This window comes from Schistocerca piceifrons, chromosome X, assembly GCF_021461385.2.
Source record: "Schistocerca piceifrons isolate TAMUIC-IGC-003096 chromosome X, iqSchPice1.1, whole genome shotgun sequence".
Taxonomy (NCBI): Eukaryota; Metazoa; Arthropoda; class Insecta; order Orthoptera; family Acrididae; genus Schistocerca; species Schistocerca piceifrons.
The window spans coordinates 435,517,832-435,545,800 of NC_060149.1; the positions used below are offsets into that span (position 1 = coordinate 435,517,832).

Consider the following 27,969-nt stretch of genomic DNA (forward strand, 5'->3'; position numbering starts at 1 on the left):
TAACTGGCCCAGTAAAATATGAAAAATAACCAGTAATCCAGAAGCGACAGCACCGCCATCACCCGCGCTTACTTTACCGCCATGCAGCAGTACTGCTCAATCGCTGCTGGAGTTTATTCTTCGTTTTTTACTGTCCCTGTCAATACACATCGATAAAAAATATTGCACGAGGCTAATTTGTGACTGTTCTATCGAATGGGCACGTATAATTCCGCTTTAAAAATAATTACGTGTAACGCGAAACACATCGACAATTTCCATCCACACTGGGTGTTGCATGAAAGACGTGATCGGCATTATTTGTTTGGGATGAGTCCTACTGCACACATCAGAAACGAAATTGCAAATTATGTGCCGAAACATTTGAGAAAATGCACCTAATGACTCTGAGGAAGGACTCCCAGTATATAAAATTCCATGCTAGTGAAGTCACTCATTATGGTAACTAAAAAAATCCGTTTTGATTAGATAAAAATGTTTGAAGTTTCGCAGGCAATGGTTCCTTTCACAGTCCATCGTATATGTAGCTAAATTCTTAGCAACCTGGTGAACCTAAGACGATTCATCGTAGATAAATTGCAAGGTGTGCGTAATCGCTTGTACAGCCACTGGCAATTTGGCGTCTGTTTGGCCCAGCGCGAAAATAGTTTGAGGTAGTTGGCCAGCGTCTCTTGTTAAGACTAAGTGGTGTATGGTAAAATGAGCATACTGAGATGTTCGAATTCAAGTTTTGAAGAATATCTGCAATGTTGACTAAGCAACTGTTGATACCACATTCGTGTGCACCCGCTATGTTACTGTTAGCTGCGTGCTCTTAATGTTTCACTGCGTCTTCTTTTTTATTATTTTCTACTGTACCCGACAGCTCGAGACATAGTTTTATTACACTGGAAGAACCGGTACATTAGCTTGCGGTTCCAGGTGTTAGGATGCAGGCTGCGATGTTACAGCGGTCAATTTTGTTCAGCAGCAGCTGTCCTGTGTTTGGTGACCTACTGAGGCGAGTGGTGGACTGCAGCAGTTCGGTGAACAGTCTATTATTTTGTAGGTCATATTCTCCAGCGGAACAGTGAAGAAGAGAGCCGGGGCTGGAGTAATAGTTATTTGCGAGACGTTTTTTTGAGAATAGTTTTGTTAAGCAGTCGTGTTCATCACTCGTGGCGCGTATTGTTTGCAAATGCAAATGAAAACCGAAAATGCAGTGTTTCACCTACCGGAAACAAAGTCAATTTGATGCCGCCAGGATATGAGACGTCACGGGGAAACAGTAGTGAAGAGTGAAGATTAATCTATCAACAGTTTGCCTGTTTGTCAAATGTCATACAAGGATAAATGCGCTGTCGTTGCTGTAGCGTACGTTACATAGTTATTCACCTTTATCGTGTCTTCGTTTCAAAGAAGGAAACAGTTACGAAGGCCTTTAGTGGAAACATATAGGGTCCGATCCAACATTCAAGTGAAAAAGTATGAAAAACCGCCGGAATACACCTTCAGCCGATGTAATTGGCGCGTCCACGTCGAGCGGTTTCATTTACTGTCACTTTGACAGCCTCACATGGGGGTCATCGTTCGCTATCATGCCGATAAGGAAGGGAATTTGAATTTCACGACTCCGTAACGTCGAAGGGCTTAATACGGAGTATTAACACAGATGAAAGACGGAGGAAGGAAGCGGTTGCATCCTTTTTGTGTAGACACCCAGGAATGCATCCGAAGTGGCTATAGGTAGCCACGGAAAATCGGGATGACTAGACAGGGATTTAAATCTTGCTTCTATAGCTTGTGAGTCTAGAGGTTTATAAACTGGGCTGCACCGTATGGTAACCAGCAAAGTATTTTGGCACTGTTGCGTTCTGGTGGTACTTCGTAACTACATTCGAATCTTTGCTGTATTTACTTACGATAGCGGAAGGAACTGTCGCTTGTACTCACTTGCTGTCTGCTTAACGTCAGATTAAATTTCTTATGTTGAAATGTAAACGTCTATCACATATGGTAAAACCACAGACTTTCATCTGTTTTCCACATTCATTATAGTTTTCGTATTTTAGTCAAAATACGTATCGAGAGACAAATGGGCCCGCCGATTAACAAACTTGCACTGAGAATAGTTTTCTGCCCTAGATAACGAAAATACTAATCAATCTCAGTTAGGGGTTTTACGTTCACTGCCACTAGGCTTTAGTAGATTCGGCTACGATGGCTTGTAGTTTCATCTCTACGCACGACATGATTCGTCGAAAGGTGCTATGATTAGCTGTGTTCGTTGAGCGAATGTAAGATGCGTTACTTAAGTTATTACTATTCCGTAAGCTGAAAATGAATTCTTCTAAAGGGTAGTACAAAAGACTTTTTCCGGATGCCGCAATTCATGTTAAGATATTGATGAGATGTTCACTCGAGTTACAAATTTTAGATTTCGAGACCTGAAATGCTCGAACGCACTTGCCTTTCTGCACAAAGGTTGGTGAGCTCCAGCTGACATTCCAGACTGGTACTGAAGAAAACATGACTAGTTTCATTAAATCGTCCAAAGCTGCGAATGCTTGTGATATTTATTTCGTTTAGGTCGCGTCACATCTACAGCCAAGGAACCTTCGTACCGCACCAGTCATGCACACTGTTCCATAAACTGGTCTCATTTCTCTGATCTGCATTTCCCTTCATATTGCCGTAGTTACCTGTCTGTCGAGACTTGTTCTTTCTGATAATCCTGTCCCCTAAAGTGATGCAGCTGACATTGGTTTGTTTGTGTTCTAGAGAAAAACACACACACACACACACACACACACACACACACACACACACACACAGGGGGGGGAGAGAGAGAGAGAGAGAGAGAGAGAAGGGGGGGGGAGGGACGTAGATGGGAGCGTATTCTTTTCGCCCAGTGATCCTTAAAACTGCTGGTTCTAAATGAAAAGTGCGATATAACGTACACAACAATGCGTTCCTTCCACAAAAAATGTGGCCCTCGAATTACATTGAGAAGAAGGATGAAGAAACAGAAATGAGTTATTAGGTTAAGTGGAGAGCAGGTGAGGTGCGAAGCCTTGGGAATTGGCACATGACGAGAGGCGCGTGCGTTTTTCCGGAGCGGGAGGCGAGCGCGGCGGTGCCCCGGCGGCCAGCAGGCGCGCGCACGTGACCGCCGCTGAATGCGCTTCTGTTTATTTTTTGTTGGGCCGGCCGTTTAGAGACGTCTGTGCGCGCAGCCAGCCGGCTCTTCGTTGCGTGCTCGCGCTTGCCGCTTCTTTTGTGGCCCAGTTCCTTCTTCTGAGATTTCCTGAAACTCTTTCCTTCTTTTTTAGAACGTAGCGTGTAACTTGAATGGCACGTGACCGTACTTGCATATGTATCGTAGACGAAGCTTTTTGCGAATCCATTTCGCTAGTATTTAAAACACAGTGCTCCCAGTCCTCACCCGTAAAATCTTTCCAGAAACAAGGAGAACAGTTGGCGAGTTAGCGGTATTTAGTTGTCTAAGACTATCCACTGTACAAGTGGAACAAAGGGCATACAAAACAGCCGAGCAACCGAGTCAGAGTCGGGTTTATCTGCACAGCCATTAATTGAATGTCAGGAACACGATGGATCACACCTTAGTTTATTTGATTCTGAGAATAGTTCCTTCCAAGCGTTCTTAGCTTTATTGATAGACTGTCGGGTAACTAAAAACATAAACGACACTCCGTCGGCACATTTGGTACTGGTATATTCGTATGGAAAAACTTGGTAGTCTTGCTTGAATGACACGAGCTGTCAAAAAATACGACTACTGTAAACTATTTTCAGTAACTGACGCGCTAGCTCTCGAGATTATGTCATTCTACAGTAAAGAAAGGAGATTACAGTGACAGGAATTAGGAAATTCACCGCCAGTCAACGCATCTTAAGTGTACTAGAATATGTTCCAGATACAGGCGGTACTTGTCATCTCGAATACAGTGTCTCGCAACTTTCCTGTGTAGATAATACCAGACTGTGTCACAAAGAGGCATCTCTGTTTATATGATTAGCATCACAAACAATCGCTGTCCGGAAACAAAATTGAACAATACCTGACTCGAAACCGCGACAGTTTGAAAACTAGCTACTCGTCTTAGTATGCGTGGCTAACTAGTTCGGTCTATTGACAATCTTCGTATTTTATATTCCTTCTGTAATCGTTCTGTATTTGAACAGGGGGTGTCATAGAGATCACCAGCCACTGCTCTTGCTGGTTGCAGTAAAGAAAAAAGTTACTCATGATCATTTAGTTCTCTCAGTCCTATTTCGGTGAACTCCTTGCGTTCTTCACACAGTGATGACTGAAATAAAAGGATAAGCGTGTCCCGCGATCTGTTAATAAGAGATGCTCACCAATATCGCTTTGGTTTTGCATTGTGTGGATTACAGCGTTTTAAACGAGACCAAAGTGTTGACGCGTGATCAACTGTAGGAGTTCCTTTTCGTCAATTTTCCGTCTGGCGTGTCTATTGCGCGTTGATAACCTAGAAAAGCGAACTCCGCTATCAGGCTTAGGAGACTACTGTTTCAGATCGGCCGACTACTGTTTCATCCTCTTAAGTTGTCATTGTGTGGCACCTGGTTAACACAGCCGCTGTCCTAGGCGCTACTACAGATTTTGAAACCTTAGTCTCCAATTCCTCTTCATGTAGCGCCTCAGTTGTGATGCCGAGGAACCTCGTTGTAGTCGTCGCAGCAAAGAAAAATCCCAAGCAATGACGAAGATGGAATTCCATCACGAAAGTTTCCTTCACGAAAGCAGCGTTGAGGGTTCACACATGGAAGAAGAATAGATATGTATTGTTACGGGAATCTTACGATTATCTGTAGCCTTATTGTGGTCTTTCATCCTCTGGTTCCTTACAGTGTGAACGTTCAGTGAAAACTGAAGGTGATAATGTGAGCTAGATTTTTAAGTTGATAAGGGCAAAGACAAGAAGCAATAGGAATTACTTTTCTGCTCAGTTTCGTTCAGGACACCGTATGCTACATGAAAATAGCGTCGATAGTGCTGATGGAACTATCTGAATTATTTATATCAATGTTATGAACGGTCTATCAGCACACTTTATTGTGGTCTTCTTTTTTGTTTTTCCGCATAACTTTGACTTTCACCCTCTTTCCCATTCAATCATTTCCATTAGAGAATAATCGCTGAAACTGCTTTACGGTTTTTGAACTTCGCAAAATTTTTATGTTGATGTGTAAATAACATCAAGTGAACGCTTTTTCATGCAACAGGCGTTGCAAGTACCTGATTTTAGAACCGGAACTAGCAAAAGACGCTTGCCATTGCCTTCGTTATTTTACAATGCAGAGTCGATATCATTCCCGTAGCCCCAATATCTGTATTGATAAGCCAAAATACTACGACCAGCTACTTAATAGCTTGTGAGTCCACATTTGGAACGCAGTATAGCAGCGGTTTTGCGTGGCATGGATTCGAGATGTCTTTGGTAGATTTCAAGATATGTGGCGCCAGATGTTAACACATAGGTCATTGAATTCCCGTAATTTACGGGCCGGTGGTTTTGCGGATACGGAGCTGGGACCCGATAGCGTCCCAGATGTGTTCTATCTAATTAGATCACGGCGGCCCAGGCATCAATATGAGTTCACTGTCATGCTCCTCAAACCACAGTAGTATGATGGGTCTTGCGTCACGGATAGTTATGCTGTCGTAAGGTGCCATCGCTATCGGGAAAGACATGAAGAAGAATGAAGGGATGTAGATGGTCCACAGTAATGTGAACAGCCGCTCGCCTCTATGACTGCGTATCCAGACGCGACGGTCGGCTTGGTGCACAAGAAACGAGATTCATCCGACTGACACGTTTTCATAGATGATCCCCTGTCCAATGTCGATGATTTCGTGTCCGCTGCAGTCGTAATTGTCGATGTCGTTGGATCAACATGGAAACATGTAGGGAACACCTGCTGCGGAGCCCCATGTGCAACATTGTGCGATGAACGGTGTTCTTCGTAACACCAGCGTTGTACTCAGGCATCAGGTCTGCCACGACTCGCCTCCTACGATGCTTCACACAGAGTGAGCAAATTACTCACCTACACGTTCTGTGATGTGATGAGGCGTCGATGTCCAGCAACGTATCACCAACTCTTGGTTTCACTGTCCTTTAACTACTTTCCATGCGTTCTCACGACAGTAGCACGCGTTCAGCCAACCAGCTTCGCCTTTATCGAGATTCTCGTTCCCAGACATGTTAGTGGATTTCCTCATTTCCGACTCGTATCGTCGTAAGAAAGATTCTCCATTCGCCTCTGCTCCACGTATATACTTTCGTTACAGCGTCCGTGTCATCAACGTCAACCATTCAGCATTCAGTTTCGCGGTGGAAAGTGGTCATAATATTTTGGGCCATCAGTGTGTGTTGCTTACTCTTCTACGATATGTAACGCAAGAGCCCCGTTACACGAATATTCAGTAAAAATTGCTAGATTGTAGTAAGTGATAGAGTTGATTAGCTTCCTTCCGGTTTTTCAACTTTCTGTAATGAAACCATTGTCCGAGGTTAATTCGTTTTGATAAGTTTAATGAGATGATACCATTATCTAACTTCTCTATTGCTACAACTGGCTGACAGTTTTCTGCAACTCATTGTAGTTGTAGAATTCGCTTGATTAATCACCGCAGGAAATCTGTCGGTAAGTTGTATAAACGTTACAGAGGAGTTTTTATCGAACTTAGACATGCTGTTGTTACGCTATTCTACTGTAGCGAACGTCGTCGGTAATTTAACACTCACAATAGTCGACTTTCGTGGCAGAAACAAAAGCATATTTCAGCCACAAAATAGATATGGAATTACAGGTTCTCTTGTGTGTCACATAAACAAAAATTATAACTCTTGGACAATATTTGAGGCTACTTGCAGCGTAGGGTAGTGTAATGTTACTGTCACTGACTGGACAAGCAAACTACGTGATTTGGTACACAATTTAGAACGGAGTGCGTGTACGAGGCCACTTCTGCATCAAGCAGAGCAGAATCTCTGTTTTGATTCCTTCAAAATAGAAGCGAACTTTTGTAAGTACGAAATTTGTCAGTAGCGAACGTTAAGCAAAATTAGATTCTTCATTTCGAACATGGAAGGCATGAATCACGCAGCGAAATAGACTGGAATTCACCCGTCTCGATCATGGTGCTGATACATCAATAAGCTCTAAAGACTTCTTGAAATATTCACTGTTTTAGTGAAATGATACTAAAACTTTCCATGAAATGTTATTTTGCCGTAGTGTTCTAGAGTATGACACTTCGAACAGGTGACGATGTCTAGCATGATGTGGTAGAATGAGGATGATGACCAGGCAGAATGGTTTAATTTGTCTTTGCCAGTACAAGCAGACCGTTCTTCATAATGGCTGGTGACATTTAACGAGGCCCTCGGTATCTGACAAATTGCTCTTCGTGAATAGCTCTGCAGATGACGGAATCGCGTGACTCTTGATGTAAGTGGAGCCACTAAACGTGCCCCGCACGTTCAGACGTACCAGCGGGTTCCATAGGCAAAATTATTGCACTGATGAATCCTTCAGCGGAATTTCACATCATGATACTTGAGATTTAATTTCCAGTTGATAATGCTCTACGATACAAATGTTTGACGTTTCTGTTATTTACATGAATGCTAAAGTGCTTTATTCTTACTCTATATTGTTACAGTAGTCTGTAAAGTGAAAACCGCATATACACTGACAGGATACTTCTGTTGCTGAAATTCTCTAGCGAATTGCAGCATAAAGAACTGATGCCGCGTAAGATCCAGTTCGGTGGCAATGCCACGAAAAATGACTTGACAATCGCACTGCCTACAAATATATGCAAATGACTGCACAGTAAAGTGAAACAGTGGTTCATATGATTGTTGGCTGTCAGTAAGAGTGCTAAAGGGAACTCGATTCTACAGATTCGTATGAAACACCTGTCAGGCCAGCAGATCGGCGTTATTTATACTAGCAAATAGTTTGTAACCACCCCTTAAATTTGTGCGTCATTGTACTCCATGGCTTTATTTAGATATCAGCATGTGGTGATCCAAGTTCGGTTACCTTGGCTGAGTTACACTTGTGGCAGTTATGTTACTGCTGTCAACTAAATAGTACTCTCTCCATAGTTGGGAACAACGAAAATTTTTATTACTTCCATTAGTTAAAAAGAAAGGCAACGGTCTTGTTTACCCTTATAAACGGTGTCACGTGGTTCCTTTTATCTTCCGTTTGCGCGCAACGGACGCTACAATCAGTAGAAATAGTTCACTTTCGGCTGCGGCTTACGTAAAGTTTTTTTCATTGAGACATAACGCCCACAATTACCATTATTTTACCTGTTGGCACAATGCATGTAATGGACGGTAGTTATTCACTTGTATTTTAGCAGTGTAACTCATTCAAATGAAGTGCCAAGTTTAACGTCAAAGGCGTTGGAAATAAGCGTAAAAATTTTCATTAGAAGCTCGTAGCTTATAGGTGGCGCACGACATTGTCACTGACCTAGTTTTCCTGAGAAACAGCATTCAGAGCTACACCTTGCTAATCCGATTAAGGTTTTGCTAGTTTCCCTTAAACACTTCAGGCTGATTCTAGAGTGCTTCCTTCGATAAAGACACGGCTGATGTTCTTCCCCGCCCTTCTCCAGCTGATCCGAACGTAGTGATACTGTTATCGACGAAACGGCAAGTCCAAACCTTCATTTCAGTACGAAGTTCCTGAAATTCTTGCAGGGTGCGGTACATCGTGCATGTATAATCTATGATCCTCCCTTCCTTGAATCCCTGCTACTGTCCTCGGACGACTCATAAGCGTGGCGGGAGAGGGCGAATGTGTTTATCCGCTTTTTTGTCGTAGGTATAAACTATTATTTGATGTTGGTCGACGCAAATATCATTGAAAGTTGCAAATCTTGCGCTCTTCTTGTGGAGCCCCATCTGATCTTCATTTCTATGCTGTGTCGCTTACCATCATCAACAAAATCAACTCGTATGAGCTGCCGTAAAATTAAAGTCATTGTGGCTCCATTCGTAAATGCGTTGTTTCATTGTTCATCAATAACAGTGTCTCGTATCCTACGGTGACTCCGTCGATTTAAAATAGAATAGTAGTTGCTTGTGTATCAGTTGTCTACAGTTTCGCTAAAAGAAGCCCTGTAAACTTACGCACCGCTGATTGGTGCTGTGTAATGACCTGAAATTGCCTTTTTTTGCCACATTTTATGGTACTCGGCAAAGTAAAAATGACAGTAGCACCAGGTTCATCGAGGCGTTTATGATTTTAAGTTAAATCCCTTTGATATCACACAGAGATATTTTGCAGTAACAGGATTCATTTACTGGTTGTGCCATCTAGTTTTAAGGTGTACGTGGTTATCACAAACTACTCGAGGCGAATTTCGAAACTGTTGCTTCACTATATCGATGACAGATTCCTTCCTTAGCTGTATGGAATCGAATTTAGTATAACGCTTCTAGTTTCCTGTCGCCAGCACAGCACTACGGAAAGAAAAAAAGCCCCAATCGACAAAAATAAATACTGACTGTAAACTCAAGACAACACTTGTAAAAAATGCATATTTTAATTCTAGCAAAACACGTATATTAAAATACTTACAACAGTCCCCCAGGGCGATAGTTCCTCCGACGAGGCGGCCACAACTGCGTGCTTGCCACGTTACTGTTAATGGAAAATAAACGAATTATATTCTGCGAAGTTCATTTTCATATCAGCAAACATCACTGTATCCAAGTACAACAACTGATCCATATAAATGATATCAAATGACGGGTAAATGCAGTAAATATGCGTTGAGCAGCTGCAACTCTGCATCTATACGAATTGGTGAAATGTTAATTATTGTTGTTGTTTGTTTGATATTTAATAATTTGAAGAATGCAATTTATTTGAAATTAATATTATTTACTCTGTTGCTGCGTAAATATTTCTTTAAATGTAACGACAAGAGAAACTTTCCTCTGTATTTTCGACTATTCTCCTTCAGTAACTGATTCAAAGTTTGGGCGTTCTCGAAATTTGCTCAGGATAGGGTGGCCTGTGGTGTTTCTAACATCATACCGTGATTAGTTGGATACTGAATTGAAAGAGGCAAAGACTATCAGCAAATATCCGTGTAATCGGCAACGTACGGAACTTCTAAACTGTTTTAATACTTCTTGAACTCTGTGAAGGCATCACCTTGATATAAATACGGTGACGCAAATTTTTAATTCAGTACGTTCTGGCTGATTAGAAGCAAAAAGTCCACCGGGAACTTATTTAATTCGTCTTTAGTGGAAATCTGTCTTAAACTTGTTGCTCCGTCTATCGACTCGCTGTAACATTAATAGCGAAGTATTTGTAAAAGTAAGCAGTTTCGTATAAGTTATGATTTGTCCGCTAACCTTACTTGCTTCACTGCAATTCTGCTTTTGTAGTAGATACTTCAAGAGCTCGTTCTTCCGTTGTTGTCGGATACAGTGTCTCTCCTGATGCTGCACTCGAGACCTGTTCACTATTTTTTTTTTATTGTAAAAAAGATTTTCTCTGAAAGGAACATTTCCACGCGCTTAAAAATAGCATTAACCTAACTACAAATTTAAATTTATTTTTGCACTGCTACGATTGTTTGTGGCGTAAACAAAATGGTTCAAATGGCTCTGAGCACTATGGGACTTAACTTCTGAGGTCATCAGTCCCCTAGAACTTAGAACTACTTAAACCTAACTAACCTAAGGACATCACACACATCCATGCCCGAGGCAGGATTCGAGCGTGCGACCGCAGCGGTCGCGCGGTTCCAGACTGTAGCGCCTAGAACCGCTCGGCCACCCGGCGGCCTGGCTTAAACCTGTAAGAGGTCGTTCATATGCGGCAACTGAACAACAAAATCATTGTAGTGTCCTCTTTGTCGTTGCTGTTATTTCTACAAAATCGCAATATAGTTGGAAGCAGCCTCAAAACTCTGTGGATATCTCATACCTAAAAACAGCGACTGATCACGCTAATGCAGGTGCATGTCTTGAGAACTCTATTGCGTCTAATGTATTCCTTCTTCGTGTCAAGTAGAAATGGTTACTGTTATCATGAGATGTCATCGTACTTCAGCTGTAAGATGCATCAATGTCTCCTGCCATAGTTTAAGAATTAGTAGCCCCGAGGTCCAGGCATAAATGCCCTAAGTATGATGTACTGCAGGAAGTTTCCCATCTGAGATAATTGCCTCCACTTTATACGTGTGTCGTTGCACTGCTTAGTCAACAAATCACTATTCGATGGTGGGCGTATCAGCTGCCTATCTAAATCGACAATGGCAAATTAATTTCTGTGTTTTTGCTCATGTACAACAGCTCGGTCCTTGCGCTCGGCGAAATTAAAAAAGGAGACTTTATTTGTTTGCAGGTGCTGCTTCGAGGCATAAAGTCGCACGGAAAGATAGTGACATCTGTAGTGCGGTTGTGTGAGAAAGCGGCTGCGGCTGCAGCGGCGACGTCTGCGGCTAGCGACGACGAGGGTGGAGCCTCGAGCGGGACAGCGGCGTGTGGGAGGACAGGAAGGTCGCGGTCGGCGGGCAGCGCGTGGCGCGTCGCGCGCACCCTCGAGCGCCGCTGGCACCACCTCTACCTGCGCGCGCTCGAGTGGCAGTGCCACGTCGAGGAGCTGCTCAACAGCCGCAACCCGGTACGTCACGCCATCTCCACATTTCAGCTGATCGAACCATTCTTCCTTTCCCGTCAAGATCATACCAGTTGTAATATGTCCGGGACGAAAAACAGATTAGTCTTCAGTATCAGTAACATTTGAATAACACCACCTTCGTTCCATTCACGGTGTTCACGAGGGAATTGCAAATACGCAACTGGCCATTAAAATTGCAGTTCCACAAAGGATGCCAAATAACGAAATTTTACTTATTGGTCATCGACAGTATAGTAGGAGAGGAGACAATTAAATTTTTAGAAGCTTAAGGATATTACAGGACGCGAAATTTAGTACACAGAGCCACCTGTAGCAGCAAAAACGTCTCTCGCAACGGTTGGGTATAGATTCGAAATCACCTTCGATGACAGATACTGTTTCAACTTTATGCCATTTTTCATCAGTAGTAATGGCTGGCGAGTGGTGTCGTGCCAGCGCGCGGCCAGATGTTTCCAGTGGATGAGAGATCTGGAGAAAGTGCTAGCCAGGGCAACAGTCAAACACTTTCTGCAACGAAGTTGTTCATGACAGTATGAGCGTTATCTTGTTGGAAGATAACGTTAACGGAGGCCTCGAAAAGACGACCAGCCATAGACTCCAACACGTCAGAAATGTAACGTCTGATATCCATATTACTGCGCGTGCGAACCATGTACCTTATGGCATGCACGTACCATCACGCCTGGTGCAGGGCCCGTATAAAGACGAAGAACGTAATGTGACAGCTTTCGTTCTTGTCAGACGTTCTGCACCCAAATCCGTCCGGCGTGATGCTGTACACATGACCGAGACTCGTCTGAAAAGGCTACGTGGTCCCACCGCTGTCGTTGCATTTCTTGTTGCTGCCGCGTCATAGGGAGCCGGAACAAGGTTCAAAAATGGCTCTGAGCACTATGGGACTTAACTTCTTAGGTCATCAGTCTCCTAGAACTTAGAACTACTTAAACCTAACTAACCTAAGGACATCACACACATCCATGCCCAAGGCAGGATCCGAACCTGCGACCGTAGCGGTCGCGCGGATCCAGACTGTAGCGCCTAGAACCGCTCGGCCACCCCGGCTGGCCCGGAACAAGGGTTGCCGTGCTGTCAGTTGGTGGTGCACCAGACGTCGTCCGGCTTTCCTTGTGGGTACTTACCTTACTGCAAAGAAGTCCAGTTCTCGTCTCGAGGTACATGATGTGGCTGTACGGACGAGCGACCAATACATCTTTCGTCTCCGGCGCTTGTCGCGTTGGTCAGCTGAGATCCTGCATGGCACTGGGTGTGGCTCTAGCGAATTAATCGATTTCGCATTTGCATGATAGTCGCGAGCAGCAATATCGTGGAACGGTAAACAGCAGTCTCGATAGTCGACGACCCTGGCGTTGTCGGATTCCCAAAAGTGGTGGAAGACTATCTCCTTCTTACGTGAGGTGTAACATGATTACAACCAACCAGAAGCACATTTTCTAAGTAAGGATCTAGCTGAACAGTGTTCCCTCATACATAATGTAGATGGCGGTACTCCTAACTAATTTCTGGAGTCGATGGTGTGATTGGTTTTGATCTGAGGAGATGGTTCAAATGGCTCTGAGCACTATGGGACTCAACTGCTGAGGTCATTAGTCCCCTAGAACTTAGAACTAGTTAATCCTAACTGACCTAAGGACATCACAAACATCCATGCCCGAGGCAGGATTCGAACCTGCGACCGTAGCGGTCTTGCGGTTCCAGACTGCAGCGCCTTTAACCGCACGGCTACTTCGGCCGGCCATCCGAGGAGAATGTAAAGTTGCAAATAGCTATAAAAGTACAAGTTGATTCACGCAAAGAACAAAACAACAGCCAGCCACTATTGAAATGCTATTTACTTACGCAAATAGCGCCGTTGCCGATTTCAAACAGACAGGTTCATCATCCGACGGCTATTGTTGTTTACGTTAGTTGTCGACGGCCCCGGCCCCGTCACCCTTGTGATTGTAGTTTCTTGATGAGATGATGGATCCCTACAGTAAAAAACTATGTGAGAAATGGCATATTTAATTCTAACTGTAACAAATAACCAATGAAAACAATGTATACAAATCTTTAAGGTGGAACTGAATTAACAGTGGTTGGTTCTTGATTCGTTAACTAACAAGTAGACTGTATAGGAGTGTGTCATGTTTTAAGAATATACTTAGTCTTGTCCTTAAAGCTACATTTTCAGATAACAAAAACTCATTTTGCAGGTTAGCTCGATTAGGGAACTGAAGATTCGATAGATAAAAGGGTCAGTTGACAGACTGTTGACCAGGGGCTGAGCCATACTTTTACATACAAGTCTTTTGGATATTTTACCTCTTCTTAATTTCCGTACTTGATAAGTAAATTTCCGTCTTATAGAAGACATAAATAATTTATTACTTTTCTACCCATTCACGATGCAGCACTGTATGTGCTATCTTCAGTGTTTCTTGTATCAGTATTCTTTCGCATATAACGCCAGCAGTATTTTGTGCAGGTGGTGTCATATGAAACATACTTTATCGTGCCTTGCATATTTGTAGTGCTGTCTATATCGTCTGGTTATGTGTCGGTGGGTCGCCAGTCTCCCATCCTTACAATCAATTTAACTTCGTTGATATTACGAGCTTGACAGTTTCTCTTCAAATCTGCTTCATAAAGGCCATGTCATCTTTGATTTGCGCACATACTTCCGCAAATGTTCCTGCAGACTGACTGTTACCAAACACGTCGTCAGACTGACTTCTGTTACATTAGCGTATGTTCTATGATCATGAAATCATGTCTACTTTTCTTCTCCCAGAAGTTTCTGTTATTGATGTCCTTACTTGAAGAATTAAAGCAGTGACGTGGTAACTCTTGTTGGAACCCCTGATGTCTCGGTTCTTCGACATGTTTACATGTAGCTGGAAGAGGACAGGTCGTTTGTGGGCAATCCATTGTTGTGTGACAGTTGCGTATTCTTTAACCAAGTACTGTGTACAGGGTTGTTCAAAAGGTTGCACACAAATTGAAGGAGCTGAAAGATGAGTCTAAATGCAACAGTTCACCAAAGATAATGTACTGTTTCTGTGAACGTGCAGGCGCATTGCGTTTGTTGTTAAGTCTTTACCTCTTGTATCAGTTGGTGTGGACGTGTCGCAGGCGTTGGATCGGAAGGGGTAGTCCAAGCGCATGGTCACCTCGCTCCCCTGATCTAATGCCCTCTTGGATTTCTTTTTTCGTAGGAGCGTACCAGAAGCCTCGTTTACATGAGGCTAGTTCACAACTAAGAAACGGTTCTTGCCGGGATACTTGCAACGTCTGATGAGGTTCGTACCATGTCTGGTATCCGTAAGAGACGAGTGATTACACTACCTTCGGACGGTCAGACTAACGCAGATCTTTAAAACTTTATCAGTGAGCAGGCCAGAACTCGAAATACTGTCAAGATGGCCTGCGTAGAGTGAGCCAGAATTTTCTGCAAAGATGCTATGACTGTATTTAATGTAGTGACCGTCATTTTGGACGCCTTCTGCAATGAACAACGTTGTTGAGTAAAGAGTACATTATTTTTTCTGAAGCGTGTACATTGATTGTCCTTCCTGTTCTTGCCATTCCAAAACTTTCACTGGCTCCCAAGACAGTAATTTCCTAGTCCATAGTTACTGTATTTCGACTCCTACCACAGTCCCTTCAGTCTTTTGCACAACCTTTTGAATCATCCTATCTACTGAGTTCGAAAGCCGTTCTTTGCGCTTCCTCCTCTATAGACGCGCGTCATTCTGTTCTTTTTTAATTTATCACCATATCATCTGTGTGAAAGAGAATGAATTATCATCCTTCCTCCTTCCGTTTTAAGGATATAGGCAGATTTAATTTTGAACTTCTAATCATGTATGGTCTTAGGGATTAGAGAAAATATGAAGTGATTACATAAAAGTAAGGTATATTGTCTCGTGTTACATCGTGATCAGATATATTTAAATCTGTAAGTTTGACACTCCGAATGGCGTAATTTCAGATAAGAGCGCTTCCCCTGTTGTATACTTTAGCTCACAGACTTTTACTTTTGCTAACAATTTATTGATAAGCACGAGTGTCGTGCTGAGATGTTCATACCTATGTTGTGAGTAAATTCATATATACCTGTTGAAGTGGTGTTATATACTTGACGGGTATCTATTATTTTTCGCTGCCTAGAAGTCAATTATTCGTCCATCCACTACTACGTGTTTCTAAAGAGATGTACGTGGATGAAAACTGATAATTGCGTGACGGGTATGGAAACAGAGATCAGCTGCCTCACTCTGATGGTTGCCAAGGAAGACGTATGCTCTTTGTATCGTTTTATTCCGTTTAGTGCTTTCACGGAAATCTTGACGGGCGCTTATCTCGTGCATAGATGGCGTCCGTGTTTTAGTGACTGAACTGATAAGTTCTAAAAAGACGCATCTGTGCGCTGTGGCACGTTCAATAAGGTGGTATCGGCTCTTGTCCAGATAAGGTGCCAGTTGGGAGCAGAGAGCTGTGTAGGGCAGTGCAGTATGCTCCTCGGTTAATGGTCGTCGGCTCTCTGCCTATGATATCGGTATTCCTAAGTTCGCTTCAAAGATCTGTACGCCCTACGTGTTTCGTTTCACGCAAAACGTGTTTCTTACTTTGTCGTTCGTGATAATGGACTAGTCCAGAGCGGGAGAAACTTTAGTGAAGTGGCCTCAATGGCGCTACGAATTTAGCGAAGTTTACATTATAGACAAAAAAATTTTTTTGAGGGTTTAGAAGCTACATTCTGAGAGGATGCCTGGGATCAACTCGAAGCCTGCTGAAGAATGTAAGGTTCGTAGTTAAAATGCAATTTTATTTCATACTAATGACAGAATTGGTGTGATATTTGCTGCCGTGTTTGTTTGTGTGTGTGTGTGTGTGTGTGAGAGAGAGAGAGAGAGAGAGAGAGAGAGAGAGAGAGAGAGAGAGAGAGAGTAAATGATGCAGAATTTAAATAGGACGCGAAATATTTAACTAGCAGGAGCGTATTATTTATGTGCATTCAAAAAAAAAATCACGTGCGTTCTACTTAAATATTTTTAGTTGACGTAGAATATAGTGCAGATACGTAGATACCCTAGAACAAAACATGAGCAACGGTCACATATCTGGTTGAATGTTTAGCGTCAGAAGATAAAATATCGGGCAGATATCATATCAGCAATGTGCCTCATGTAAATATCGCTACCTCCAGATCGATACGCGAAACTTCTGTTAGAGGCAGCCATGTTTCTCACAAACCTGCGTGTATGTGAATCAGCATTAATGCGCATTTTGCGTGTCCGGTTGCGCTTTCATTCGCCGATGCTGACGGATGAGGCTTATGTGGGAGTCCGTTTGCCCACAGTACTCTCACATGTTGAGAACTCTGAATATTTTACCTTAAGCAAACAACTTTTTGATCTTTGTACTGTTACTTCATTGCGGTATAGTTTCGGGCTGTGAGATTCCAAATAAGCGCTATAGTTTCCTTGTTTGTGGTTCTGTTGTGTCCATTTGTGCTTTTTTAAGTTATCGTTCAAACTAATAATTGTTTTCTAAACTCAGTAACATAAAGGACATTACAAAGCTGTTTCAGTGATAGTACTTCTGAAACTCGTGGGTGACATACTTTCAGGTATTGCCAGTGTCTTGGTTTGTTTTCCTTATGGCATCTGCTTGTTATATAATTGTAAGATGGGTTAAGGAAAAATTATAAACGTTAAAAAAGAAATGTAGATCTATGCACCCGAAGACCACCACCACCACTAAAGAACTGAATTAATATAGTCTAATGAGTCACCTCAAAGTTGCTGGAAACACTAGTAGTTAGTAGTAGTAGTAGTAGTAGTAGTAGTAAACTATATTGTCTTCCTTGGAGCGTAGCTACAAAAACCGGTGGGCAAAGGTAGGCTTAAACTCACATTCGTAAAGCTGACGCAGATGAAATTAGTATGGAGAAAATGTTGAAAAACCTATTTATTTAGATTCCTGTTACACTTGCGTATGTATTCCTTAGTGGTGACTAGTTTCGAACAAGCCCATTCGTTTTCGAACAGGTGCATACGCCAAAACGTATCACCAGTGAAAAGTATAAATACGAAACGTTAAAACATATAAAAGTTCTCAAGCGCCCTGCATTTACAGATCACAGTTCACTACAATAGCTATGACAGAACCGCGTCTTTATCGAGTGATTGTAAAATAATTCCAGTGTAATACATGAATATTGGAAGTGCAGAAATATTGGTAAACGTTAATCTTCCCAGAGGAAACAGTTTAAGAAACATCAACAATAATGTGAAATCTGCCCTCAACGAATGCTAAACAAACGTATTACCTTTCAACTCAGTATCATTGATCGGTACTTCGGCACTCCTTTCTAAAACGGCCAAAGTTGATTTCAGGTTAAAACCTATTGAAGAATAGTGATGAAACTGCAGTCAGTGTAGACATAGAAATTGGAGGTGGTTTGAATACACTTCAAGAAAGCCATATTATACTACTCAGATGGCGGTGAGATGGCGTGTAAAGGGTAGGAGATGGCGGGAAAGACCAAGAAACAACTGAATCGTACCACCGAAGGGGAATGAGTATAGGAAGGGAAAACTAAATAAAGTATTTAGGTAAACACAAAACAACTTGGAAATATTTGGTTGATGCATGATGCTCCACAGGACGGATAGAAAATGATTATTATTTTCATGATCGATTAGCGAACGTATTTGAGACCGAGGATACGAGAAATTTAGTTAATCAACAGGAAGGATTTTCTATTGCCTGTGCAGATTTGAATTTGCTGCGACTGCGTTAAGAAGTAAAAAATTTGTATTTCTTCCCCATAGCAGTATGTCGTCAGTCATTAGAGATTACTGAACTCGCTTCGTGATGATCTTTCACTGATTTCCAGTTAGGTGATCATGAGAAAGGTGCACAATTTTTGTGCTCGTCTCATCCAATACCCCTCTCCTCTCGCGGTCATTATTTTTCTTGGAGAGCCAGTCTTGAAATACTGCCGATAGGTCTGTGTTTAACATCACAAAGGAGAAAAGAGATACAGTAATATCAAAGACTCGCGTATTATGACTTCCGTGCTTCACACTTATTTCAACAGCGTCCTTGCCGTGGCGAATACATGACCGTCTCACAACGAGAAACGAAATGCATTGCGTTACCAGGTCAGTGTTCCCGCTTATTAAATATTTGATCCGCTCCAGAGCCAATAATGGCTAGCTAGCTTTCACATTGACTTTACCCGGAAATTGGGCTCAATTGGTTTGTAATTAGGTCTCCCTTGACAGACAAAAATGAACTTGTAATTTGACTACCATGCAGAGAAAATACAAACTCCATCTGTGGGAGCCGCTATGTTTTACTTGATTGGAAAGCTGCATCAGAGGGAGTTAAAAGAAATATTTTATGTTGTTGTAATTCATTATCCCATTAACATCATCCAGGTGAAATATTTATTTTTTCAATCGATATTACATCGCACTAATTATGGTGCATTCCCTCCCTCCCTCCCCGTGCCTTTTTTTCGCAAAAGATGTTTTAGTTCTGGTTTCTTTCTGTTTATGCATTGTACCATACGCATACATGTTATATGGGCGTCTTAGCACGTTTCCTGCACTCATGTCTGAAGAGTGTCAGTACGGAGCAAAGTTAATTGACTTAAAGTTTTATGATCAGTGATCGGAGTAAAAATACATATGACGTATTTCTGGATCCCTGTGCCTACTCGACGATTAGGTCGCAACTTGAGGAAAGTATGTAACACTAGTTTTTTTTTTTTTTTTTTTTTTTTTTTTTTACAAAAAGTTGTATTCAGTTCCATGGGCTTTGTCAACATCTTACTTTTTGATATTTGTCATTACTGCACATGACATTTTGAATTCTGGTTTGGCTTAACTTTGATATTTCTCTAGAAATGTATACTTAACTTTTCTTTTAGTAAGGCATCATTTGAGTGCTAGCATGACGTGTGGCCTTTCTGTAGACAAAATATGGACGTGTATTTACCAGTTTAAAACTGAACGAACCAGAAACTTCTGCTGCTCTTTTGGATTTCGCAAAGGGAATGAAAACCATGAAGTGGTGGGAAAAAAATAAAATTCGGTGGTGTGATGTTGGACGTGAATTGTGTGGCTTGCATTAACAGCTATCAGTGATAAGACCTGGAGGGGGTTAACGGTTAACAGACTGGACTGGGACGCAGCAGTGACATTACTGTCATCGGATGTAAGTTACTGCACAGTTTCCCGGCATTTGAAAGAACTTGGAGAAATCAAAAAGGCGAATAACTTGTATCGCCAAATGAAGTGTTTCCTTTCTCTGTTATTCAGTGAAAGGGAAAAATAATGATGTAGGACGGAAAGTAGCTGTACGATTATAACCGTCGCTCTGCGCCTGCCAGGAAATGATGGTACAACAGAACGCATCGTTATTCACTATCAGTTACTGAAACCAGCTGTAACTGCTGAAAGATAAAGCACCCTGTCCGGTAAAATAAGCAAATATTATGAGGTAAGTGGCATGCATTGATCACTCCCACAACCTCGAGTGGCAAGAACTACGCACTTACACACACACACACACACACACACACACACACACACACACAGTGCTCACTAAACCTCGTACCATCCCTCTTACTAGGAAATGGTTAGCAGGCGTAGGATATTCATATACGATTTCAGGAACTGCTTCGGTTCATAATCCTTACTTCCTTTGAAAACTGGGTTGATGCATTAGTATTTCCTTGAGGGATGTACTTCTTTCAGTTAGACAGATTTTATCCAAATTTGGTCCCACGAGACTGGAAACGCCTTTGGTAGAAAGTCGACGTATTTGGTGAATGAGATATCCATACATGTAATATTCATTGAGTAACATGCTCACTGTGAACAATGTAGCATTCGTGGCTAATCAAGAAGAACGTTTTATCTTGCTTCTTTGTCATTATCTGGGACGCTGAGATGGGAACGAGGCTGAAAAAGGTTTAAGTCACACAACAGTTTTTATCGCCATTTAAGCAGGATAAAGGGCATTTAATTGCATTTTCCGCGATTTACGTTGTAATGTGATTGACTACCAAGCAGCCGCTTAATTTTGATATCTCAGTCAAAATTGTTTTGTATGTATACTATTCTTGGAAAACTGTTTAGGAGGTTGTGCCAGTGAAGACGATTATAAAGTTTGGAGTGTCTAGAACATACACTACCAAGCTGTACACTTATTTTTCTATATATAGCTGATATCTGTACAGGTATCATTTGTGATCTTGCAGCTCTTGAAGAATGAACTTATAATGAAATCTAGACCTTTAGCTGCTTACAGGCGTTGACAAATATCAACGGGGACAGTTGAATAATGTGTGCCCCGACTGGGACTCGAACCCGGGACCTCCAGCTTACAAGTCGGACACACTATCCGCCTGTAAGCAGCTAAAGGTCTAGATTTCATTATAATTTAACTTATTTTTCTTTTCTACGCCTTGTTTTTTATTTTTGTCTCAACATTTCCGCTAGTAGCTGTACAACATATTGCCTAGAGTGCTCGGTACCATTAAATATCAATCCTTTTCCATTGGACTATGAAGTGAGATAAAATATCTCCCTATATGACTCCTTCTCATTTTGATTTGTATCATGTTCTGCTCCTGATGTCAATTACTCGATCGATCTGAAATTTAGGTTGGGTTGATATGGTGGAAGAGACCAAACATCGAGGTCATCGGTTTCATCGGATTATGGAAGGACGGGGAAGGAAGTCGACCGTGCCCTCTCAAAGTAACCACTCCGCCATTTGCCTGAAGCGATTTAGGAAAATCACGGAAAACCTAAATTAGGATGGCCGGACGCAGGATTGAACTGTCGTCCTCCCGAACGAGAGTCCAGTGTGCTAACCACTGCGCCACCTCGCTCGGTGAAATTTAGGAAAACAAAATCTACGTTTTTACATGCGTCTTCAGTATGCAGGTTTTGCGTGAAGGCGATTTCTGAAGAATGAGTTTTCTTTTCCAGTGAAAGCCTTTTTAGTGAAACTTAGGATTCTGTAAATTACAGACAAAAGGCATTTTCTTCTGTATTACTGCGCACCAGTTCTGTACTGCTGTTATATAAAAAGTCTGAAAATGTGTTTTACGTGCTGCTTTTCGTCAGAAAATCGTCACAATGAGGAAGAGAATACATCCATAAATTAAACTGCTATCCGTAATGAATAGTATGTCATTTTCGGTCGTAACTCTGCATTATTATTTAGTTTAGTCGCATAACACTGGCGTATTTCAAAGCATTATGCCGGTGTTCATGAAACATCCTCAAACGTCTATACTTCTCAGTATAATTTTCCTGTTCCTTCTTAACTATGTACAACATTGTCATTAGCAGGCACTTAGTTCCACATAAAGCTAGCATCTGACTGACACACACCATTTTCCTGTCATTAACAAGGTCATTCCTTCTAGTAATTATCCCTAAAATTTGGTTATCAGTTTACCCCTGTACAATTTCCCCACTGATGAATTCTGTGCTCTGATAAAAACGAAAAGTTTTATATTCAGCCTCCTAGTGATTGTAAAATATCGTAAAAGAAAACGTTAAGGATTTTGAGAGATACAGGATGTCATGGAGAACGTAAAATCTATAGATTTAAGAGCAGTGTTGACGAAGTTCACTCCCAGTGCAACGTTCGTGACCAAGAACAATCTTGTTGTCTAGAAACGCTTAGATACAAATAGCTCCTCAGCCGGTGCAGATATGTTGGTCGTCACGCGCAACCTATATCAGAGCACCATTACCTGGAGACTTCACCTAAAGTACGTTGTAATTAACACTTCTATAAAATTTAAAAAACTGGCTCTTTAATAAGTAGTGAAGACATTGTCTACTATATCGTATGATAATACGTAGTCATTAACGAGTAGATCATGTCCGTTGGTTGTATGAGTTGGCTTTGTACACATTAAGAATACATACTTCATTAAGGGATAACTTCGTGAGTCTTCAGAGTGGAGAGTTGTAACTGTATACGAAGAAAGATTCTTCTGTGAATACCAAGTAGCAGAGCGGCAAATGAACGCTAAGAGGTACCCGCTTCCTTTCATTTCTTGCTTCTGTCGATCAACAGACATCCAGTCTTAAAGACTGAAGTAAATTCTTGTGACCATTTCTTTTTCACATCACAAGAAGCATTAGAATCTGTTTGGCTATAATCGGCGCTGGTGAGTTTGTTTTCAGTAGGACAATTGTAAATCTGCCTCTACGACGTCATCGACATCGAGTAAACATTAAATGAACAGGCAGTGTGCTAGGCAACCCTTAGGAACTGTGATACGTGTGTTTCGCATTTCGTTTTCTTGTTACACCGGCCGACATACACGGCAGGTTATGTTCTGCTTCTGGTTGAATGAGTTCAGGACTGTCTTGCGGTTTCAGCGGAACGTGATAACGTTCCCTATTAATGTTGGTTACAGTTTTTTGGTTCTTTCATGTTGTTCCACTTACAAGACCACATAAATAGTTGCTTCAGTCACAGAGCGAAGACAGGCGTTGATTAAGGCACTGGATTTCCATTACAGGGGAATAGGATTCCAACCCCTGTGCCGGGCCACTTCACGTTTTCCGTGATTTCCCTGGATAGGTTAAAACAAATGACCGGGTGGCTTCTTTGAAAAGAAGCATGCCAATTTCCTTCCCCATTCTAGCCTAACCGGAGCTTTATTTTACATCCATGATTATCTTGTCATCGACGGGACGTTAAACATCAGTATTCCTTCCTTCTTCCCTTCCCTGCAAAACCGATGCATCGTTACAGACTGATAACGACGGCTGTCGTGTGGTGCACTGCTGATACCAGACACCGCAATGCCATGAGAATGAATAAAAGCAAATTCTTGGCGGTACTGCTTATGGCCGGCCGGTGTGGTCTTGCGGTTCTAGCGCTTCAGTTTGGAACCGCGTGACCGCTACGGTCGCAGGTTCGAATCCTGCCTCGGGCATGGATGTGTGTGATGTCCTTACGTTAGTTAGGTTTAATTAGTTCTAAGTTCTAGGCGACTGATGACCTCAGCAGTTAAGTCGCATAGTGATCAGAGCCATTTGAACCATTTTTGAACTGCTGTATGCTGTGTGAAATAGGGACAAATAAGTTATTTCGCCTTTGTTGATCGACAGAAACACGACGCGTTAATGTTTGGCAAAAAATACACTAGAGACACGAAAGATACTCGGAACTTTGCTTCTGCAACATGAGAGTCTCATTGCTATACGCTGTACTTTGTCCTTGTCCTGGACTACTTTTAGTAGCATTTCGGTATTTTTCCTCGTTTGTAACTAGTGAAAGGTGCGGTAGTGAGAATCCGCAGAGGGAGTTTGAAAATGGGAACGCAGTTTCTCGAGATAATCTTACGTATTTTTATGAAATTCTATCTCACTAACAGCGAAGATAATTAGCTGCTGACAATAACTACAGAGAAGTTCTCACTTAAACCTGACGTGACAAGAAAACCGAGGTAATTTTACCCAACTTGTTTGATGGATTTCTAATAATGAGAAGGTTGACCTAGAAACGTGACTTGAATTTACTAGCATCTTGTTGGAATAAATGTGTAGGTAGCATCGTGTGATGCCCGTGGCTCATAAAAGTTAATTTCCGTTGTGTTATTTTTACTGGAAGATTCGCTAAAATTGCCAGTCTTCTGTGTGAAACAACATGATACTGAATTAGTTTTTACTTCTGTATTATCTTTCTCTAACATTCATGCAATTTTGTAGACAGAAATAGATTTGATGCAACAAATTATGGGGATATTGCAGTAGTATTAAAGAGATGCAAAACGGCAAGTACGGAGAAGGAAACTATTCATGCTTTAAAACTCGTAAGGAAGAATATTTCTCGATCGCTGTTGAGAGTAATATTCCCTTTATTTTAACTAATGTTCAGGATTTGGATCGGTAGCATGAGAGTATGTATAAGAACCAAGAGGAAACAAGAAGTATGGAACATAAGGAACGAAGTGCTCGGATTGAAAAAGGTGTAAGACAGGGAGACAGTCTGTCTTTTTTAATGATCAATATGTGTATAGAAGAAACAATCACGGAAATAAAAGAAAGGTTCAGAAGTGGGATTAAAATTCAGAATGGAAGGATATCTGTGGTAAATGAGATTCGCTGCTGACATTGCTATCATCTGTGAAATTAGGAATAAGTAAAGGATCTAATGAATGGAATGAACAATGTAATGAGCGAAGTATATGCGTTGAGAGTAAACCAAAGGTGGCCAAAGTGATCGGGAGTACCTGAAATGAGATTAGCGATAAACTTAACATGGAAATTGGGGACTAAGAAGTAGACGAAGTGAAGGAATTCTCGTAAATACGCATGAAGGACGAAGCAAGGAGGGTATAAGGTGCAGACTAGCACAGACAAAGAAGGGATTAAGAAGAGAGAACCGGAAAAGAAGAGAATCGAACTCTGTGAGATGTGGTGCTGTAGAATGATGTTGAAAATTAGGTGAACTAATACGATGAGAATGAAGAGGCTCTCTGCAGAATCAGCGAGGAAAGGAATAATTGGAAAGCATTGGGAAGGGGCAGCATGATAAGGCACATGTCAACACATCAGGGAATAACCTCCGTGGTGGTAGAGTGGGCTGCAGAGGGTAACAACAGTAGGGGAAAACAGAGATTAGAATACGTTCAAAAACAATGAGGACGTTGGGTATGAGTGCTATTCTGAGGTGAAGAGACTGACACAGGAGAGGAAGTCATGGCGGGCCGCATCGAGCCGACTGAAGAGTGATGACCTAAAAATAATTTGGCAAGTTGCTTGCCAGTTTTATCATCCAAAAAATCACTGTCTGTTCCTCATTTGTTTAAGGATTATTTTGCATTTAATGTGAATTTCACCTTGGGCAGTAATTCGTCCGTGCGAAAAATACTCAGCTGTGCTTTGGTTCCGATTGCAACTTTCTCTATGGGTCCTTCCTATAACCAGCGAGGAGAGAAGTTTGTCTTGGCGTAAGTCAAGGGCCACTTTCAATAATACGCAGGAATGATAAGTCGAAAATCCAACTTGATATTCCATCTCTCTGGAGAAATTGCCTCGGCGGCCTGCTTTGAGAGGCTTTGGAAGCGCTAATACGGCTAATAGATTTGTGACCTTGGTTGACAAGCGGTTACCGTAGCGGACTGTCAGACAGCCGGAGTACAATCGGCGGCTGTTGCTGGAGATGTGAAAAAATGCCGGCGCCTTGGCCAGCAGCAGCAACGTTGCCGCGCCTGCCCGGCTGCAGCCGCCGCCATAGCCCGGACACGGCGGGCTGCGGAGCTGGCTTGCAGATGGTACACTGACCTTCATCTGGTCGCAGACGTGCTCAGCTCGCTGGAACCACATTCGTGTGGCCAGTTCCGGCCTCCACGGCACGCGTCCGCAGCCAGCGTAGCTAGTCACTCGATGCACACGTAGCGGGGCGCTGCTCTAAAATACTCAAGCTGTTCGGTCATCATTTAGACGGGTTCCGGCAGAACTCTGTTGCCGAGGGAAGGTCACTTAAGTAAAAAAATTAGGTCACACGTTATTACATGAAAATAATGAGTTTATTAAAATTGCCACAGTAGTCACGTTTGTTTTGAAACAGCCTTTCTCGTGCCCTCGAACTTTTGGTTTGCAGATTGTGCAAAGTGAAATAACGTCTTAGAGATGTCATGTTCGTAAAAATATGCGCTCGATTTGTGCTGCATGCGGCGTGCTTAATCTTTATCCGCGTAGAACAAATTCACAGAAGATAACGCGAAAACTTTCTTCCTCGTGTGCCAAGATACTAACGTACTACTGTAGCGTTTCTAAGATTGTAAGTCCATTGTACTCTGAATAAATTTCCACATTGCAGTGGAATATACGCCTATTTGAAACTTGCTGACAGATTAAAAATGAGTGCCGGAGAAGGAACAAAACACGTAGAGTTCTGGTACAGCACACAGTGTTAATCTTCCAGCAAGTTTAAATAATGTCCACTGTTTCTTTCACGCCCTTCATATTTAAGGAAAACCATTGCCTAGCACTGTACAAGAGCGGAGTGTAGCACTGCGCCTAATTTTCTCGATGTCTCGTTGAAAGCGGCTTGAAAACTTTTGCCATGCCATTTAATTTCCTTTTATGTACGCATTTACTTTCATCGTTGCCTGGATACTATTGATAATTCTGTCTTCATACACTTGTCAGATTTCTGAACTTCTTAGAAGAGCTGCTGAATGTCGCAATTCTTCTCTCCGAAGCGTGGTTAGCTCTCCGCTTGCACCTGGGCTGCAGCGGGCTCAAGCCGTGTGTCGGTGCTGCGGCCGAATCGTCCGGAAGAAAGGAAGCCCCTGAGCTCCGGACGACGCCATAAGCCGCGCGCCGTGCTCTCGCAAGCCGCCACCAGCTTCCCGCCAGGCTACCATCTACTCGTACCTCCTTTCTTGAGCAACGCCGGATAATTGCCAGGGAAACTACGTATAATTGCTCACGTTCTGGAAGTTTCGTCCTTTCAAATGACTTGACGCAGTAACCCACTAACGAAAGATTAAATGTAGAAAGGTAGATTTGCCAGTGTCTTTGGGCATTAAAATATTCTGTTTCGGTGCATCTCCCCTGCAGACTAAGTTCATGAGCATTTTTTGTTTCAAACTGCATGCTAGGCGCTTTAGCAAACATTACAATGCGGGCTTCGCATTCTTGCGAATTTCAGTTACAAGGGCATTACACTGCGGTTTAAGGCATGCTTCTGTGACTAACGTTTCGTCTTCCAATATTGGAGACATCCTCAGAGGCTGTGAAATCTGCAGTCTCCGGCATTAAGAGACAAAACGTCCCAGAAACACGCCTTAGAATATGGCCTAATGCCCACCTAGGATTGGTGTTTCTGTGATGAGTTATCACGACTAAACATTAACCTGTGACTTTTCTAATGACAACATGGTTCCACAACTAGCTGACGTAACCTTTGTGTTACTACAGTTTCGGTTGTTGTTCCATTTTCGAAAGATGGGAATGGAATCACAGATCGGTATGGCACTGCTGTTCAAATAGTTACAACGTTAGGTAACAACGCTCTGAATACATACATACTTGAGCTGAAGCCTAACATCCGAAACTGCAGTAACACTAATAAAGGTTGGAAAAATCGGGCAGTTGTGAAACCAAGTTGTCATTTAAAATGTTCACAGTGGCCGAGGAGCCACAGGCAAAAAGATTAATAAATCTTAGACGTGAGTGATGA

At 42.2% G+C, this 27,969-nt stretch overlaps 1 protein-coding gene across 3 annotated transcripts in view; it reads left to right on the forward strand.

The window, feature by feature from the left end:
- The window catches only part of LOC124721743, an 855,569-nt gene that overhangs the window by 638,156 nt on the left and 189,444 nt on the right, over positions 1-27,969 (forward strand). For all 3 annotated transcript variants that reach the window (XM_047246845.1, XM_047246844.1, XM_047246846.1), the window contains one exon: positions 11,422-11,700. In XM_047246845.1, coding sequence (XP_047102801.1) covers positions 11,422-11,700 — 279 coding nt within the window. The remainder of the gene's footprint in view (positions 1-11,421; positions 11,701-27,969) is intronic.